Here is a 20145-nt window from a genome sequence, read left to right as displayed (position 1 = left end):
TGCAGAAAGTGCAAGCTTGCATTTACCTCTGCACCTTAATGAGCTCTACCTCCCCAGAATCGATTCACAGAGCATCAGGGGAATTGAATGGAGCCACAGAGAAAAGCCTGGTTGGAACCACAGCTCTATGACTAAATACTCATAATGCTGACTATCAAAGCACCCCAAATATTTTTTTTTAAAGTCCACAAAACATCTATACTAAACACTTTTGCATAGTGTCTGCACAGCTACTGCAAAAGGAGAAAATTGCCATTATAATACATTTTTAATGCCAGGAGAATTGATTCTTGTGGTTTCACAGCATCCCAAACAAAGCCTCCATCCGCTCAATATTAACATACATAACTTAAAGGTGCTGTATGTACGTTTTTGACTCTTCTAAAGCATAAAAATACCATAATATGTTCGCAGATATTTAAGAAACATTTAAAGTGAACATTCTTGCTGAAAAAGGTCAGTTTGATGACCTAAAGGTGAGTAACAGCAAAATAAATTTGGGTAAACTACCATTTTAAGTGTGACCTAAAGGGATAGTTCACCTAAAAAATTCAAATATATCCATAATTTACTCACCCTCAAGTGGTTCCTAGTCCTTTATCTTTTTAACACAAAACAAGATATTCTGAAGATGTCAGAATTCAGTAACCACTGACATCCATGAAAAAAATAAAATAAAAATTATGGAAGTCAATAGGTAACGGTTACCAACATATTACAATATCTTCTTTTGTGTTCATAAGAAAAAAAGAGGTTTAATAAGTGAAGGCTAAGTAAATTATGAAAAGGAATTTAATTTTTGGGTGCACTATCCACTAACTGGTGTTTTACAATTCACAGAATAGATTAAATCTAAAATGAAAACTCTTTAAATCTAAAAATTCAAACGCTTAGCAAACTGCTATAAGCAAAAGCAGTCAGTGCTTGTGTTAGGGCAAACATGCAGCCATTCTGTGAGTGTGATATGTTTGTTTCAGCAAGGGTATGTTGATTCAGCAGGGGGCAGCAGGTAGTTTGGGCAAGGAGAAGTACAGGAGGAAGAGGAGCAGAGACAGAGAGCAGTGCAGTAGAAGACAAGCATGGCTGCTGACCTAAACCTGACCTGCCATTTTAACCCAAAAGACTCACTTTCTGTTTAGTCTTTGTGTGCTAGCTTTGCAGCATTAACATACTTGATACTACTAAATGCAGACAAATTGAAACTGTAACAGATATACACAATTCTATGTTATAGTATGTACCTACAGTGTTCTTACCTTAGTGATATAAATACAACTACATTGGTTGAGTTTAGGGTTCGCGGTTAGCCCCCGTTAATTACCCAGTGAGTGCTATTACTTTAATTTACATGTAATGTGTAAATGCAGAAAAAAAGGCTGTTTTAGTTCTCTTTAATAAACTAAAAGTTATGTATATATGTATGTGTCTACGGATATGTATATATGTATCTGTATTTCTGTAAAGTCATTATTCATACACTGTATATATACAGTTGAAGTCAGAATTATTAGCCCCCCTATGAATTTTCTTTTCTTTTTTAAATATTTTCTAAATGATGTTTAACAGAGCAAGGAAAGTTTTACAGTATGTCTGATAATATTTTTTCTTCTGGAGAAAGTATTATTTGTTTTATTTCGGCTAGAATAAAATCAGTTTTTAATTTTTCAAACACCATTTTTAGGTTATTATTATAAGCCCCTTTAGGCAATTTTTTTCTTCGATAGTCTACAGAACAAACCATCGTTATACAATAACTTGCCTAATTACCCTAACCTACCTAGTTAACATAATTAACCTAGTTAAGCCTTTAAATGTCACTTTAAGCTGTATAGAAGTGTCTTGAAAAGTAGAAATATAATAATAGTCAAATTTTATGTACTGTCATCAAGAAAAAGATTAAATACATCAATTATTTAAAATGAGTTATTAAAACTATCATGTTTAGAAATGTTTAGAAAAAATCTTCTCTCCATTAAACAGAAATTGGGGAAAAAAATAAACAGGGAGGCTAATAATTCAGGGGGGCTAACAATTCTGACTTCAACAGTATAAATGTTGATTTGAATAGTTTATTAATCGTTTACTATCTCATTCTGAATGATTCTAAAAGCCATCAACTACTCTGAAACACAAATGGTTTGTAAATAATGCAATACTGATTTTAGTAATGAACAATTTATAAGTCAAAGTATGAAAACACAATCATTTAAATGTGCTTTTAAGTAAAGAATACAGCATTTGTAGCTGCAGTTATAAACTGCTCACTAACATCTATTAATGTAGAGTTAATGCTTAACAAATGATGAATGAACTATTTGCTAATAATTAATAGATGATTCATATTGTGCAGTTATTATAGTGTTACGGACATGTTTCAAGTTTTCACTGCATTTTTCATTAATCAAATGCAGCCTTGTTGAACAAACAAAAGAAAAATTTAACTCATATCATCCACTATACAATCTATTTACCGATTATGCACCAAATTTGTCCATTTATCAACAAAAGAAAAGTGAATGTTCTAAAATGTCTTGATTCTTCAGCATTAATATTTACACATGTATGCACTGTACAGCAGCCGTCTGTGTTAGACAGGCGGGTTAGAGCTGAAAACAAACACAACAGGAGTTTATCGAGTGAGGCAGCAGGCAGGGGAAACACAGGATGCACAAAGGATTATCAGGAGAGCAAGGTCTCTCTCTGTCCCTTCCCCTAAATGAAAGGCCCATGGTCAGAGCCGCCACTGGGGCAAGAAAGAGACCACGATCCTCAGCCAGACTGCAGAGAGTTAGACAGAAGCTGAGCCCTACAGACCCACTGATCAGTATAATGACTGGATTGCTCACTGCGTTCTAAACTGCTGTATTGAAGTCACCGGAAATGTTCAAGCGGCCATGTTGGTATTACTAAACAGGACAGGCTCCAATGCTTGTATTCTAGTGCTTGTATTCCTATTCAAATATAAGCCACTGAGAAGCTTGCTGGTTTAAAGGAATAGTTCACACAAACAACCGATAATTCAGTCATCATTCCCTCACCCTTTTGAGCCCAAAAGAAGTTTGTTTGAAGAGAGCTGGAAACCTGTATCCATTGAATTCATTAGTATTTGTTTTATTATGCTAGAAGTCAATGGTTACAGGTTTTCAGCTTCCTTCAGAATACTTTTTAGTGTTCTACAGAAGAAACAAACTCATAAAGATCCACGAGGGTCTACTGCATCACAGGAAGCATTTAAGGGAGAGTGAATTGAGTGTAAATTTTCATTTTTGAGTAAACTATGCCTTTAACATGAAGTTTTCCAAATCTGTTTATAGGCTAAGTTTAGGCTCATGAAGTTATTTATGATCACATTTTAAGATGTTTTTTTTTTTTTTTTTTTTAAGCAAGGAGTAGCACCTATTGGAAAAAGATTATAAAATAACTTAATCTACTTAGTGTCCAATCACTTTTCCACCACCTGACAGTTTCATGAAGCCATATAACACTTGAATAGACCATGAAGAACCTGGAGAGACGTTTAAAACAGAATGTCCGCTGCTAGATGATTCACAGTCAAGCTAGCTATTATGTCTGATTATTAAAGGTCTAAATTAATATTAGTTTGCTAGGAAATGTTACGGCATGTTGCCTTGGAAAATAACCAAAGAAAAAAAAAACTATTTAAATAATCAATGTATTTTACATTGATTATCAATGTATTAGTATTAAAATTGAGCGAACAAACAGCTGTACAAATCACAAAATAATAATAATAATAATGATAATAATAATGATAATAATAATGATAATGATTGATTATAAAGCGAGTTTGACATGCTGTCCTGGGAGAGACCCCTGAGCTCATAAGATTCTCAAACCCGGGGCTCCCTCCCGTTTGCAAGGCGAGAGGGGAGTTTCAGCTCAGGTAGATCTCAAGAACTCCCCTGCTGTAGTTGCTAATGAACAGATAGTGATTGCTCTTAAGAGATTTGCTCTTAACTACTTACTAGGTGCATGTCTATGGTGCCAATTTGGATTAATCAATTAACTTAAGTTGCATGTTTTAGGACGGTGGGAGGAAACCGGAGATCCCGGGGGAAACCCACGTGAGCAAGGAGAGAACATTTAAACTCTGCACAGAAATTTCGGCTGGTTTGGTAAGCATTAGAACCAGTGACATTCTTGCTGTGAGGCAACAGTGCTAACCACTGGGCCACCTTGCCACCCATCTAGGAAAGGAGGAGGAGTAGGGGTGAAAGGGGGGATTCTTCAAAACACAGATGGCTGTTATATGGAAACTAGGGTATTTATAGTGGCTTAGGAATCATTTGATTGGTGAATCTTAAATTAAATAATGCGGGACCAGCTGCAAACAATTAAAAGCATGTGATCCTCTCGAAATTAGTTTAAATAAATAGATAAATAATATAGAATATAAATAAATAGATAAATGAATAAATAAATAAAGGTGCAGCCAGTCGTTTCGAGTGTGTTTTTTTAAGTGTGTGTAAACCAGCAGACAAATGATGTGATGAAGACACACCTGCTAGTCATCTCATTAAGATGATGCAGAAGTGTGTTCCAATTTTTATACATTCTTTTTACCCCTACACTTTATTCAACTCTGAAAACTGGACTGACACAATTTCAATTTACTATAATCTTCTATCTTAGGCTGCTTTGACAAAATAAACATTGTAATAGTGCTATAGAAATAAAGATGAATTTAATTGAATTTATTTTAAAGCTGCAACTTCGAAGGATTTGAGCTCTTCCCAATAGAACGCATTGCCTATTAAATACTCAACTGTTTTCTTTGTTTAAACATAATAAAATAATGCAATACTACCACCTGCTGTTAACCAAGACCAAATACATCCTTCATTCATTCTGCACGATCTTCTACTAATGTCTACTAATCACTTTGTGATGTTTACAATACGTTAGTTATTTCAGAAGACAAAGTGAGCATAGAAGAGAATACCAATATGGCGGCAAAGTGGCTCCGCTTTTTATGTAGTCCTGAGCAATCCAGTTCTATAATACAAATCAGTGTTCAAATCTAAGCATAACTCCCAAAGCCTAACGGGAAGGAGTGAGATAGGAAGTGTGAATCTGTCTCTCTGTGCAGTCTGTCTGTGTGGCGCTGTTCTTGACCCTGGTGCTGATCGCATGGCACAAACCTGCAGTTGGTGGCGGGGCCCGCCGTGGGGAGCACAGGGCAAGTTCTGACGGGTGAAAAAAGAGAGGACATATCAGTAAATACCTGACCACGCTGCCACATCTGTCTCTCTTACGTTATCACAGACTGTATGAGCACACACCGGCAGCTCATGCTAACCGCGCCTCCTAAACTGAGAATATGGTTTCTTGTGTTCCGTCTGGGCATGCACTAAATTCCAGGGGTTTCATTACCACGACGTAAAATGGGCGTGGCTCGGTCGGTGTTTGGGAAACGCCCGCTTAAAAAAAAAAACAATACTGAGAGGTCACCGATCATGCGCAGTACAGGTTCTTTTTTAGCGCGGTCATTTCAAACAGGATGATTATGGATAAAGAACCTACCGCGGTGGATAACGAAGAAAAAAACAGTCATACAGGTTATTTTTTTGTTGTTATAATGTTATATTTTAAAGATTTCATTAGCAAAAACAGCTGACCTCGTTTTAATCCGTATTACTCCGTTTTACTGTCTCTGGGCTTTTGTACTTCCATTTTAAACCAAATAATAATGGTTGTGGTAAGATTAACCGTGTTTTTGTAGTTTAAAATATGATATTCAGTCATGTTTAAACAAATAAATACCACATTTTCTGTAATAAATCTTGGTTAATTTTTCTTTCTCGATCTTAGTTAACTAACATAACTCATATTTATTTTCTATTTTTATTTACAGTCATCATACACAAAACAACTGAGATCAGGACAGATATCTGATGTTAACTAATATAAAAGTGATCATACATGAAACCCCTGGGATCAGGACAGGTATTTGATGTTAATACATATAAAAGTGATCATACATGAAACACCTGAGATCAGGACAGGTATCTGATGTTACTGTATATAATATAAAAATGATCATACATGAAACCCCTGGGATCAGGACAGGTATCTGATGTTAACTAATATAAAAGTGATCATACATGAAACCCCTGAGATCAGGACAGGTATCTGATGTTACTGTATATAATATAAAAGTGATCATACATGAAACCCCTGGGATCAGGACAGGTATCTGATGTTAACTAATATAAAAGTGATCATACATGAAACCCCTGAGATCAGGACAGGTATTTGATGTTACTGTATATAATATAAAAGTGATGATACACGAAACACCTGAGATCAGGACAGGTATCTGATCTTACTGTATATAAAAGTGATCATACATGAAACCCCTGAGATCAGGACAGGTATCTGATGTTACTGTATATAATATAAAAGTGATCATACATGAAACCCCTGGGATCAGGACAGGTATCTGATGTTAACTAATATAAAAGTGATCATACATGAAACCCCTGAGATCAGGACAGGTATTTGATGTTACTGTATATAATATAAAAGTGATGATACACGAAACACCTGAGATCAGGACAGGTATCTGATGTTACTGTATATAAAAGTGATCATACATGAAACACCTGGGATCAGGACAGGTATCTGATGTTACTGTATATAATATAAAAGTGATCATACATGAAACCCCTGGGATCAGGACAGGTATCTGATGTTACTCTATATGATATATAAAGTATTTGACACAAAAGCCCTGGGATCGGGACAGGTATCTTAAGTTATAACAGTATTAATGTAATCTGAGAGGTATCTTAAGTTAATTTGTTTAAAATAACATACACTGACTTCACATGAAACACATGACAGCTATTTTGTACTGCATATAAAAGGTACTGGACACGAAACCCCTGCAAATACGTACAGGTATCTGAATCAAACGGTTGTTTTCACAATCTGCGCATGATCCGTGACCTATGCAAATTCACAGATAGGCCACGCCCACACGATGACGTAATAGCGGTTACGCTGTACTGAAACCCCTGGAAAAAAGTGCCTGCCGTTCTGTCTGTGGTGCCGAAATTTAAAGGTGAAGTGCGTCATTTCTTGGTGCCCCTAGTGGCCATAAATGGAACTGGTAAAGCTATTGGCAAATAGACCGCAGAAGCATTGCTGCACTTCCAGTTCCATTGTTAGCCAAAGTGTTTTATTATTATTATTATTATTATTATTATTATTATTATTATTATTATTATTATTTAATTTAAATGAATAAAAATGTTTATTCATATAGATATTTTCATGTTTTATTCTGTGTTATAATACACACCAGTTAAACTGGACCAAAATATTTTCCAAGTTCTAACATGTTTTGAAAATGGAGTTTGCTAACTAGTGGCTAAATAGGACTACAGAGTTTTCCGGAGACATTAAAAGAGTCATTATATGATTTGAATACTTAATTTAATATGTAATAATGTTGTTTGAGTTTGAAAAAGGTCTCTTATAAAGCCCAAAGTCCTTTCCCAGATGAATTACTCTGGTAAGCATTGCTGTTTCTGAACTTTCTCAATACCCTGATTGTAGTTTTTTTCTGCTAAAGAACAAAGTACTTCTCTTAAAGTAGTTTGAGGGGATAGTTCATCCCAAAATTAAGATTGTCATCCTTTACTCTTTCTTCACTTATTCCTAACCTGTTTGAAAAAAAAATAAATAAATATATATATATATATATATATATATATATATATATTTATTTATTTTTTGGGGGGTAAACTATCCCTTTAAACCCTACATTTAAATAATTTCTGCACAAGGCAAGAGCAAAAGTTTAAGGGCTGACTGGATTAGTAGTGTTTATGTCCAAGAGATGACTTGTTTACAGATTATAGTATGTGATTATGTGATTATAGTGTGATGCTGCTGCATTCAATGATATTGACCAAATATGTGAACAAATGATCTGAAGTGAAGCAAAGATTTCCTGTTCTCAGAGACCAAAGAACATTGTGTAAGGACCCTGTCAAATGAAACATGATTCTTCACGATTTTCTTTCTGAATCAGGTGCAAATAAATTCCAAAATATGCAGAGCGCTTGAGTGAGAAGACTAGAATTCAGAACCACTACAATAAAGTCCTGTGACTATAATTTGTTTATAGTCAAAATTGAAGCCTTTTACTTAGGCCTATTGTTTATAGGCCTTGCTTATTGCTGTGCTTCATTGACCAAACAAGTAAAAATCATAATCTTTTGTTGCTCTTTTTTTTATATTCAAAAAATTCAATGATAAAATAAAACAATGATAGTGGGAAATAAAATGCATGCAATAAGTTCCATCCTGCAGGATGTTGTGCCAGAAGCCACCATGTCACATTATTACTAAAACCTAACATCAACAAGCTGGTACTGCTAAGATGCACAGAATTTTTCTTAAAATACAAAATTCTGGTAACTCTTAAAGAGTTTGCAATAACTATAGGTGCTACTCCTTCTGGATTATACATGCTTTTTAAAAACAATACAGTATCACTAGGAACCGTTACCATTCCAGAACCAGCTAATACGCCTATTGAGGAAATTTGTTTTGCTCTAAAGAAAAAATAAAAACTATAAAATAAGAGCCCTGCTCCATGAAAATATTGTCTTTACCACTCCTGCTATCTCACGCTGTAACAGTCTTTTAGTTCATTTAAACCATGAAATTTTATGGTCTTTAAATTATTACATAACATTTACCCAGTCAAAAACGTCTTAAAGAAAAGATCTGGATCAGACTTTGATACAAATTGCTCCTTTTGTCAGAATAACACTGAAACTCTTACACACTTCTTTTGGTCATGCAACTATGTGTTACAATTTTGGCAAGATGTTAATTTATTTATCTGAAATATTCATAAATTTTCAACATCTGGCGACGCAGTGGCGCAGTAGGTAGTGCTGTCACCTCACAGCAAGAAGGTTGCTGGGTTGCTGGTTCGAGCCTCGACTCAGTTGGCGTTTCTGTGTGGAGTTTGCATGTTCTCCCTGAGTTCGAGTGGGTTTCCTCCGGGTTCTCCGGTTTCCCCCACAGTCCAAAGACATGCGGTATAGGTGAACTAGGCTAAATTGTCTATAGCGTATGAGTATGTGTGTGAATGAGTGTGTGAGGAAGTTTCCCAGAGACGGGCTGCGGCTGGAAGGGCATCCGCTGCGTAAAAAACGTGCTGGATAAGTTGGCGGTTCATTCCGCTGTGGTGACCCCGGATTAATAAAGGGACTAAGCCGAAAAGAAAATGAATGAATGAATGATTTTTAACATCTGCTTTATAATAAACCTTATTCCTTTTTATGCAGATTTTACATTCATATATGTACATTTTAGAAGTGTAAGTCAGTAATTATTTCATTCATACAAGAGATTAAAAATTACTTACATACAATTCCAGATTCACTGAACAAGAAAGCACTCAAAACATACACAATTTGCACGACCTTTATTATGTATAATCTATTCAATCTTTAAACTGCTGTTATCATATTATTTTTCCGTCTTCACTTTCAATTTCTTTTCTATTATATATCTATCCTCAGATTAGATGACCTATAGATATCTCTTTAATTTTTGTTTGAATTCAGTTTTTTTTATCTTGTTACTCATTCTTTGTTGGCACCACTGTAAATAATCTAATGATTATTATTATTATTATAAATGATGGGTACCAAATATATTTTTCTGTTATAAAATAAATGTTAAAAAAACGTAAGTTAAGCTGATTAGCATGTGCTAGTTGACCCCTGCTGAAAAACTCTAAAACTACACCATCGTCATTAATGGATTATTTTAAATGATCATATTCTGTTACAAAACAAACATTGGCAAGCATGATTTTGTATTGGAGGGTTATAAAAAAGCGATAGAAATGTTATAATGTTCTGCCTTTGCTCACCAAGGCTGCATTTATTTGATCTTATATACAATATTACAGTTATTTACTGATGCAATTCTAAGCTGAAAATCTATCGTCACCACTTCAGTCTTTAGATCCTCAAAAAAGCATTCTAATATACTGATTTCCAGCAAAAGGAATGTTTCAGAAATGGAGATTGATCAATGCTTAAAATGGTTGTGCTGCCTTTTCTTTTTGTAAAAAAGACTACTTTCAGTGTCCGCATAAAGCTAGCACAGCACAAAGTATAGCCACAACAAAAACATGACACACTTCACCTTTAAGTAAGATAAGCTAGTGAAAACATTCTCAGATCCGAGTCTACAGTGATGCATCCCATGTCGTCTGAATGGGTCACTGGAGTCCAGAGCAGCCACAGCCTCAATCTGACACTTATCAAACATGGCACCTCAACACTCCGAGGGCACATGCGCTGTTATTCTGTAAGAGTCAGGAGGAATAATGCGCGCGCCGGGCTGGACTTGGCCCAAAAACGTCTGGGTGAGTTGTGTTTCTGCCCTGCCTGCAGCTAAAGATGACCTCTGCGTTCTGTGAGAATCATGTGGGCTTCAGTGCCAGTGTTTGGTCAGGAGGAGCTGATGGACACACTCACCCTCGGGCCGGTACTGGGCGATGATGGTTACCGTCTGCCCTGCTCCCTTCAGCGCTGCCGCGGCTTGTTCGTGAGTGGCACCTCGCAGATCGATTCCATTGACCTGAAATCAATCACAACCAAGATCGGAACAGAGTTTAAAGGTCTCCTATTTTACCCCTTTTACAAGATGTTAGATAAGTCTTTGGTGTCTCCAGAATTTGTTTGTAAAGTTTCAGGTCAAAATACCCATCAGATTAGTTATTTATTATAAAATGTAAAATATGCCCATTTTGTGCTCATATCAAAGAGGAGCTGTTTTTGCAGCCTGTGCCTTTAAATGCAAATGAGCTGGTTCTCCCCGCCCACCGTTCCCACATGTGTTTTTTAAACTTAGGACAGATCTTTTAATCCTAGTTTCTTTGCAAATCCTGTTCTGTGGGCATGTTTATACACTTTACTATGGTGACATGTTAATAAGCACCTGTCAATCAATTTGATGGGCGGGGAAAAACCACACTCCTAAGTCACGTTACAGTTGGCCTCAAAGTTAATGGGATTTGGATCATATTTTAGCATCAGGAAATTCAAAAATAGAGAATTGTTGTGTTTATGTCACTCCAGTATGACTGTGGACACACCACACCTACACACAGCTTTGTCAAAGCAGCTTCCAAAAGTGGATTTTGTATTACAAGTGCCCTTTATTTGCTTTTGAAGTTTCATCAAAAACACATGTTAAAGAAATGATTAATGATTGTTTCTTATTGCTAATCATACAGGGCTCTATTTGCACTGGTTGCACCAGTGCGCCCCAAATTGTTTTCTAAGGTGCACCAGAATAAAATTTAGATGCACCCATTTTTTTTACCGCATCACAATTAACAACACAGTTAAAAATACCATACCATAGATTTAACATACAGTTCTCATTTAAGATGCCATATTGTCACATCCAATAAAAACACTCAAACACACAAAATAAACCAATCATGAGCTGTTTGTATATTGAGGCTTTTGTGTTCATGTCTAAGTGCTAGTTTCAACAAGCGGTTTATGAAAGACGATTGGTCTTCACATTTACGTCAATTTGTGCACATTTCACATAGGAATAATTAACCTCTACTCTATAAGTAATATAATCGGAAACAAAGTTAATATGACAACATTTTCTGGAATCCTTTCAAGAGGTGGACTGTCCAAACGGTTGCCGCCAAACCCCGTTATTATAGCTCATTACCGAAAAGTTGACCTGATACCAACTCTCCTTGACACTCAGGGCCCTATCATACATCCGGCGCAATGTGGCGCAAGGCATGACGCAATTGTTGTTTGCTAGTTTCAGCTTGGCGTAAGAGTCATTTTAAAGTTTACTGCCACGCTGTTTAAATAGCAAATGCATTTGCACTCATATGTGCACACATAGGCGTTCTGGTCTAAAAAAGGAGGCGTGTTGAGGCGCATTGCTGGCGCGTTGCTATTTTGAGAAACTATAATAGACTGTTTAATAGATCAGATCAAAGCTGGTCTACAGTCCAGTGCAGAGCGTGTTAGTTGTGCGCCTTGCTTACGCACTGCTTAATACACACAGGATGGACAGCAATATGCAAATATATTTACATATGAAAAAGAATTAAAGGATTAAATATCACAAAAATTAATATTTTCTATCCTAAATATAAAAACCATACTTTCATGCCTTCTTCATTTCGGGGGGCTTTTTCAGTTTCATTTATTTATTTTTTTTCCGCTTAGTCACTTTATTAAAATATATTAATATATATTAATATATTTTATCTGGGGTCACCACAGCGGAAGTAACCGCCAACTTATCCAGCATTTGTTTTACGCAGCGGATGCCCTTCCAGCCACAACCTATCACTGGGAAGGCTTTTTCAGTTTATTCATAACAATTTTATTTTGTATAATGTTATAATTATTAGCAGTATTATTTATTATGTGCAGATTTATATTTGTTTGATTAAAAACAAGCTTAGATTTGTCCACCTGTCAGGTTTTAGACTACATGGTGCACAGCATGTGTATTTGGATATAACTGTTTTTTGACCACACTTTGTTATTATTGTTCATTTATTTGTTTGCTGGAAATTAGAAATGAATTTAGAAATAGTTTTGAAACAAATCTTTGTGCTAAACAAACGAAATTTATTATTTATAGGCTAATGGATGTCTGTGCACACAACACGTTTCCCTATCCATGAGAGTGAAAGTGAAAGTAAAATATGAAGAGGCTTATCTCTCATTCTTGCCTGTAGATGCTTTGTTTAACTGTTTTCTCTCTAGTGAAACGCTCGATTTTACCACTGACGAAGTCTGTCATGTAAATATCAAATGCGCTATGGTGCGACTCTTGAATGAGAGATGAGACTCTGATTGGTTTATTCTCAAAATACACCTATAACTCATTAAGAGAATAAGCTCAACCAACCCTGTTAGACCATGTACCAATGCGCAAAGCGGATTTTTCCGTCCTTAAAATAGCAAAAGTGGATTCTGACACGCCCTTAATGCTTTTGTGCCTTGCACTTTGCTCATGGATCATCAAAATAGAGCCCTCAGACAGTCTAAAATGCGCCGTACCACTCTAGCCAGAGTTTACCGTCGGCTGCCATTGAAAATGAATGACTTCTGGGTACACTGACATTCTTGTCAACGATAGTTTTTAAAAAAATAATTAAAAATGTGAATTCATTTATTAATTTGATCAAAAATAAAATAAAATAATAAAGTAATATTGTGAAATATAATTCAAAGCTTAATTTACTTCAGTTTCTAGTGTCACGTGAGTCTTAAGACATCATTATAACATATAAATTAAATATAAATAATACATAAAAAATATTTAATATATAAAAAAATAACATATAATAACAAAAAACATGGGGCTAGCACTGTCACATCACAGCAAGAAGTTTGCTGGTTCAATTCTCGGCTGGGCCAGGTGGCATTTCTGTGTGGAGTTTGCATGTTCTCCCTGTGTGCGTGTAGGTTTCCTACGGGTGCTCCGGTTTCCCCCACAGTCCAAAGGCCTGCATTATAGGTGAATTGATTAAACTAAATTGGTCTTAGTTTATGTGTGTGAATGAGTGTTTATGGATGTTTCCCAGTACTGGGTTGCAGCTGGAAGGGCATCCTCTGTTTAAAACATATGCTGGTAAGTTGGCAGTTCATTCCGCTGTGGTGACCTGTGATGAATAAAGGGACTAAGCCAAAGGAAAATGAATGAAGGAATGAATTTAAATATATAATCGCAGCCTTGGTGAGCGTAATAGGCTACTTTTAAAAACACAAGAAAAGTCCTACTGATCCCAAACATTTGACCTGTGGTGTAAGTATACCTTAAGCCTGCAATCCTGTCAGTATTAAAGCTCTCTGTTGAATTTCTATTTAAAATTGGTTAACTTTTAGAACATTCGCTTGCTGCAGAGAAGCCTGGAGTGATCTGGCGCTAGAAAGGCCTACTGTGATCCAGACGGCGTTTGAAAATCCTACAGTGGAGGATCAGTGGGCGGCAAAAGCCTGTAGGCCAAAGTCTGCAACAACTGGACCACAAAGTAATCAGCGAGCTCCTCCAAAATATGACTTTAGCTATGCTGTGTGCATCATAAGCTCTGTCTGTGATCCAAACTGTGGCATTTAAAGATCAAGCAGGCTGAGACGGGTTGTATTTTACTGACACATAAACCTGAAGCAGGTGTTGTAGTCAAACGTTGTTAAAGTAACAGTATATCTCCCAAAAAAAGCAATGTTAAAGGATCAGTTTACACTCAGTAAGGAGTAGAATTCAGACTTTTTGACTTCAGTAAGACAATGAAGATTTTTTTTGCTGAAATTGTGGTCTTTGCTGATTTATAAAATACAAGCAAACAAACAAACAACGACAAAAAAAAAAAAAAAACAATATTTAATCTCAATTTATATATTTTTCAAATACTCTCACTCTTAAAATTAATTTGCAGATAATAAATATACAAGAACCACAGTTTAGCAGAAAATAAACCAAAATGTTGTTTTACATTATTGACTATTTCTTAAAAAAGTGCAATCATTTGTCTTTGTTAAAATTTTTTGCATATTTATAAATTGATAATAATTGTGAGAAATATGCATAAAATTACTGATCATAAATACATACTTTAATTACTGTTTATATAATCTCAGTATCTCCCCCTTATTGGACACTTTTATTTGTGGAATAAATAAATCATGTTTGACAACCAATTTTGTGCATGTACAAACCTTTTTTTTTAAAGCAGGCAACAGCTTATTATTCAAAGGTTTAAGGTCGTAAAGTTTTTTATTTTTTTTTATTTAAATTAATATAACATTAATCAAAAACACAAAAATATTGTAAAATATTACTGCAAATCTACTACATTTTAGAATGTTATTAAGAACAGAAACTTCAGTATTATTAATCTGATCTTGAATATCACAAAATCCTAAAAGTCTCGATTTTATCAAATAAATCATTCTCAATGCTTAATCAAAAAACATTGTGACTACTCTTTAGCTAGCATCATGCTAAACAAGGAGGTTATCCTAAAAGAGTAGCCTAATAATTGTAAATATACAAATTAAGGTTACATTTTCATTTTAATGTGTCCTTGCTACAGTGTAGCTTTTCATGCATTACTGGGTATTAATAATTAACTAAATGCACTAACTATATGTCTACAGCATAACGTTGGTATGTGAGGATACGGTTAGTACCATGTAACTGTGTAAAGTTAATTGTACAGTCAGATATTTTCAAGCTTTAAAGGGGTGGTCCAGAGTGTATTTTTAAGGCTTGGTTGTGTTTATAAGATGTAATGTGTGCTCATGCTTCATTTGTAGAAAATCAAGTAATTTTTTCATATATCTTACTTTGATTATGTACAGTTACTCAGCTAATATGAAAACGCCTGTCATATCTCCTAGTTCCTCCGAAAGAATGTGCTCTGATTGGTCAGCTAACATAATGTGCTGTGATTCGTGGATCGACTCCACGTCACCAGGAACATGTCATGCCTCTAATAGCACGTGCTGTGCCTCTGCTGTGTATATCCTGTCAGCCAGAGTAGCTAGCCATATCAGTTTGAGCCTGAATCAGACAGAAAATGAAGAGGAAACAGCTGAACCTCATACCTGCTCTCTAAAATAAAATCTGCTAAGTGTCTTTCACATACATTCTGGTTATAAGCATGTGCAAGTAATATAAAGTGTTCACATATCTTTTGCAAGTTTGTTATTTGAGATGTAGAACGCAGGGAAAGCTGCTGCATAGAGAGACACTGCAGCGCTAGTGACGATTGTGTGTGTTTACAGGGTTTTTTTAACAGATGAATGTAAATTTGTAGCTAAATCGTTACCGGTGCCAAACAGCATTTCACATTGTTTACATCCTTGTTTACGTATTTGCTACAACATACCATTAACGCTAGAAATTGTGCATGTAATAGATAAATTTTAACAAATTAAAACACTTTCAGGTTGTGGCTCACAATCCACAGCTTCTTCTATCTTGTTTGGAGCTGCTCCTTCTTTAAGGAGATTTCAGTCGAATCCAGCTGCCTTTTGTCAAATGCTAGCTATATATGTTTTTATAATTCTCTGGAACATAGTTAATATTCAACTGCAAGCACTTCTCTCTTTGTGTTGTGTCCTTTGGAAGCCCAAATACAGAAACAGAAGAAGCTCTGTGGAAATAGCAGCATTTGGACGCCATTTTAGCTTTCTCTGCTATAACACTACAGCCCCTCTGACCACGCCCCTACGCTGCGCATGGTGAATGCACGTAACCTGAAGCATTTATGATCTCACGGATGTAGTCCCTAAATTTTGTTCGCTGTAGGCTTTGCTAAGCCAACTCTGTAAAAGCCGATATCTCCCTTTTCATTGAACTTGAGTGTCTTACATTCAGAGACGTTGTTTATGTTCACACAGCAACATTACACATCAACTAAAGTTTAAAGCAAGACATCGTAGTTGACATACAAAACAAATTATGTAATTTATATCATTTCGAATCAAATTCTGCAACGAAATATGATCTTGTGTGACACCAGGTTTAGGACCACAAACATAAGTCAACATGAGATCACAGCAGTATCGTGGGAGTGTGTGCGTGTTTGTGTCTCTCGGGGTGCCTCGAGCCTGTCCTAATGCTCATTTAACAGTGTGAACTCAGGAGGTGCACCACATCTATTCTTAGACTCCAAATCAGGGCACTACATTATCTGTTCCCTCCCTCTCCATTTCTCTGCTCTCTCTTGTTCTTTCTGCTTTTCTAATCAGTGTCCTGAGGAGGCAGAGCGTGATTGCTCCCCATTCAAGTGGCAGTGACAGTAATTGCGGCAGGAATCTGGATGGAGGGTCTGATTACGACCACTGCAATTTGATGAAGCTCTGATCAACATAAATGATGAGATCAGTGACAGGAAAGCAGCTTCTGGAGAGGATCGCTGTTGTGGATTGTTTCACTGAGAGGTGTAATTAAAACACTGCCAAAAAAGTTTAGCCGTGTTTCTGGGGTAAAAAACTTGTGTGATGAGAAATGAAAATCCAGATAAAGGAATGGTGGTGAGTTAAGAATAGACTCAATTTAAGGAACAAAAAAAGAAAGTGTTTTTAGGTTATGATCTGTAGGGTTCACAAAATAATGTAATGGCGCCCCCTGCTGTTCAGCATATGTTTTGCACGATTACTTGAGGAGACCACTTAAGCTGTTTTTTGTTTTATGGATCTGTTATTAATCAGTACATTTTGAGTAAAACGTTTTTAAAAACATTCAGAATTCTAAATACTCTTTTTTTTCAGAAAGTTACAATATGTCAATATGTATTATTCCATGTTTTCTGACCGTAAAAGTTAAGGAAATGTTTATTTATAGTACAATATTAAGAATCAAAAAAGATGTTTGCTCTTTAAATTACTTATATAAAATCAGACGAAACAACACAATTCTTGATTTTTTTTTTGAACAACTTGAATAATTTTTAAAAAACTAATTAAATACTTAATGTTTGCCCAACCCCCCCCCCCCTCTAAAAAAAAAACAAAAAAAAACAACAACAACATTTTTTTCACAGTGATTCTTTTAACTTAAACTTAAAGTTAAGAAATACATACTTGTTGGAATAACCATGATTTTATATCACAACAACTGAAAATGTATGTTATACAGTTTAAATCAGAATTATTAAATCCTCTTTGAAATTTTTTTCTTTTTTAATTATTTTTTCCAAATGAAGTTTAACAAAGCAAGTAAATTCTCAAAGTATGTCTGATAATATATATATTTTTCTTTTAGAGAAAGTCTTATTTTATTTTCTTATTTTTATTTTGGCTTGAAAAAAGCAGTTTTTAATTTTTAAAAAAACATTTTAAAGTCAAAATTATCAGCCCCTTTAATCTATATATTTTTCGATAGTCTACAGAACAAACTATCATTATACAATAACTTGCCTAATTACCCTAACCTGCCTAGTTAACCTAGTTATGCTATATATATATAGGGCGATGCAGTGGCGCAGTAGGTAGTGCTGTTGCCTCACAGCAAGAAGGTCGCTGGTTCAAACTCGGATTAATAAAGGGACTAAGCCGACAAGAAAATGAAATGAATGAATGAATGAATATATATATATATATATATATATATATATATATATATATATATATATATGTGTGTGTGTGTGTGTGTGTGTGTGTGTGTGTGTGTGTGTGTATGTGTGTATACATATATTTTATTTTTTCTCCATTATTTAAAGTCCAAAAACATTACATATATTATATTAACCTTTTGTTATTTTGTGCAAATAAATGATCTAAATGCTAATATACTTATTCATACTACTGAAAACAATATATTTTTTATTTAATTATTAATCTCTAAACATTTAGGCCTGCTTGACCAAGGATGCCCACAACTGCAATACTTAAATAGAAAAGTTGAAGAATCAAGGTCATAAATAAAAATCTGCTAATAATATAATTTGAACATTATACGTAAAAAGTCTATTCCAAAATAGTGCTAAGATTAATTTTGCACAAATGTGAAATATATCCCTGATCTTTGGGGCATATATTTTAACTAACAAATGCTAAACCCACATTTAAAAAGCACCGCCGCACCCTGTGATGATGACTCTGACATTATCAGCTCATTTATACGACAAACTGTTCAACATTTGCGTTTATTTTTATGGTGTCCACTTACAGACAGGATCTGGTCTCCTCTGCGCAGTTCTCCACTGAGGTCGGCAGGCCCTCCAGCCAGGATGAAGGAAACGAAAATGCCTTCTCCATCTTCTCCTCCCACGATGTTGAAGCCCAGTCCGGTGGAGCCCTTGTGGAGAACGATCTTCCTGGGCTCCCTGTACACACAGTTCAGATAATACATGAGCTCAGAGTCCGTTGGGCTCAGCATCTCCACCGATGGTGTAAACATACACACGATGCATGCACACACACGCAGACGCGTCCACACTCCTGGGTCTGTCCAAAACAGTCTACTGTGCAGTCGAGCTACAATGGCTGACACCTATTGGGGGCTGCTCCACTTATGAGCTTATTTGTCCCATTTCTGACCGGTTTCCTAGGAACGGAGAAGAAGCACGGCCTTACACTCACACACGCTTCATCCAGTATATACTATGACAGATAGTATGCGTTACTGATTATATTTAAAAATATGGCATATGGATAGTATTAAATATATATTTTTTGAAATTTACTATTATGTCCTCATAAAATAATTTTTATTTTTTATTGAAATAGTGTTTATTATCAAAATGTATTTAAATAAAATTCACATGTTGTCAATTTAAAATAACTTTAAAAATATTTGGGAATTTTATCTTACGTTTTAAATAAAATCCTTTACAATTTTAAATAAAACAGATTGCTGATCTTAATAACATAATTATAACATTATATCACATAATAACACTTTAATTTAATTACATGGATTGTAATTCTGTCACTTTCACCAAGTTAAACTTAAGACATTTTAAAAATATTTATAAATTAAATTTTAGACTTAACCAGGGCTAAATGCTAAGGATTGTTCTCGGATATGAAGGGTGGAAATGATTTTATCTTGCCCTATCAAACATGATTATACTTTAATACATTTAATAATACAATAATAATAAATTAATAATAAATATATAGGTCAGGTCAGTATCGTCAGCAGTAAATACATGGAGAACTGTTAAAACAAATATTACTGTAAAGAATGTAATTAAAGGCTTGTTTTAAATAAAAAGTTACAAGTATTTTTGAGATTGGGATTGTTGGATATTGTATGAGTGTTATGGCCAGAATGTGTAGCTATACGTGAACAAATATAAATTAACACCTGGTAAATAAAGATTTATGACCTACAACACAACATTTCAATAGATCTAAGATTTTTATAAGATCTAAAATTTAGCTTTTGATATTTAAGACATTTTAAGACTTTTTAAAACCTTGCAGATCCCCTTAATACGATATGAAAACTCTGTATTATCAGAATACTAATTTGAAGTGTTTTAATATACAATTTGGCAAACTGCACTATTAAACATGAAATAAAAAAATAAATAAGAATTCATATACATGTTTAAATTAATTAGTTTAA

The 20145-nt window shown here is 34.9% G+C and overlaps 1 protein-coding gene across 51 annotated transcripts in view; it reads right to left on the bottom strand.

Annotated features, from left to right (window-relative positions):
* Positions 1 to 20145, bottom strand: part of dlg2 (discs, large homolog 2 (Drosophila)) — a 426869-nt gene that overhangs the window by 74677 nt on the left and 332047 nt on the right. For 32 of the 51 annotated variants that reach the window (XM_009305412.5, XM_073913862.1, XM_073913864.1 and 29 more), the window contains 3 exons: positions 18739 to 18895; positions 10539 to 10641; positions 5163 to 5207 (listed from right to left, as the gene is read on the bottom strand). In XM_009305412.5, the coding sequence (XP_009303687.1) occupies positions 5163 to 5207; positions 10539 to 10641; positions 18739 to 18895 (305 nt within the window). 51 annotated transcript variants of the gene reach the window in all.

Source organism: Danio rerio, chromosome 10 (genome assembly GCF_049306965.1).
Source record: "Danio rerio strain Tuebingen ecotype United States chromosome 10, GRCz12tu, whole genome shotgun sequence".
Classification (NCBI taxonomy): domain Eukaryota; kingdom Metazoa; phylum Chordata; class Actinopteri; order Cypriniformes; family Danionidae; genus Danio; species Danio rerio.
The sequence above is the reverse complement of the archived record's forward strand: the minus strand, read 5'-3'. Positions and strand labels throughout refer to the sequence as shown.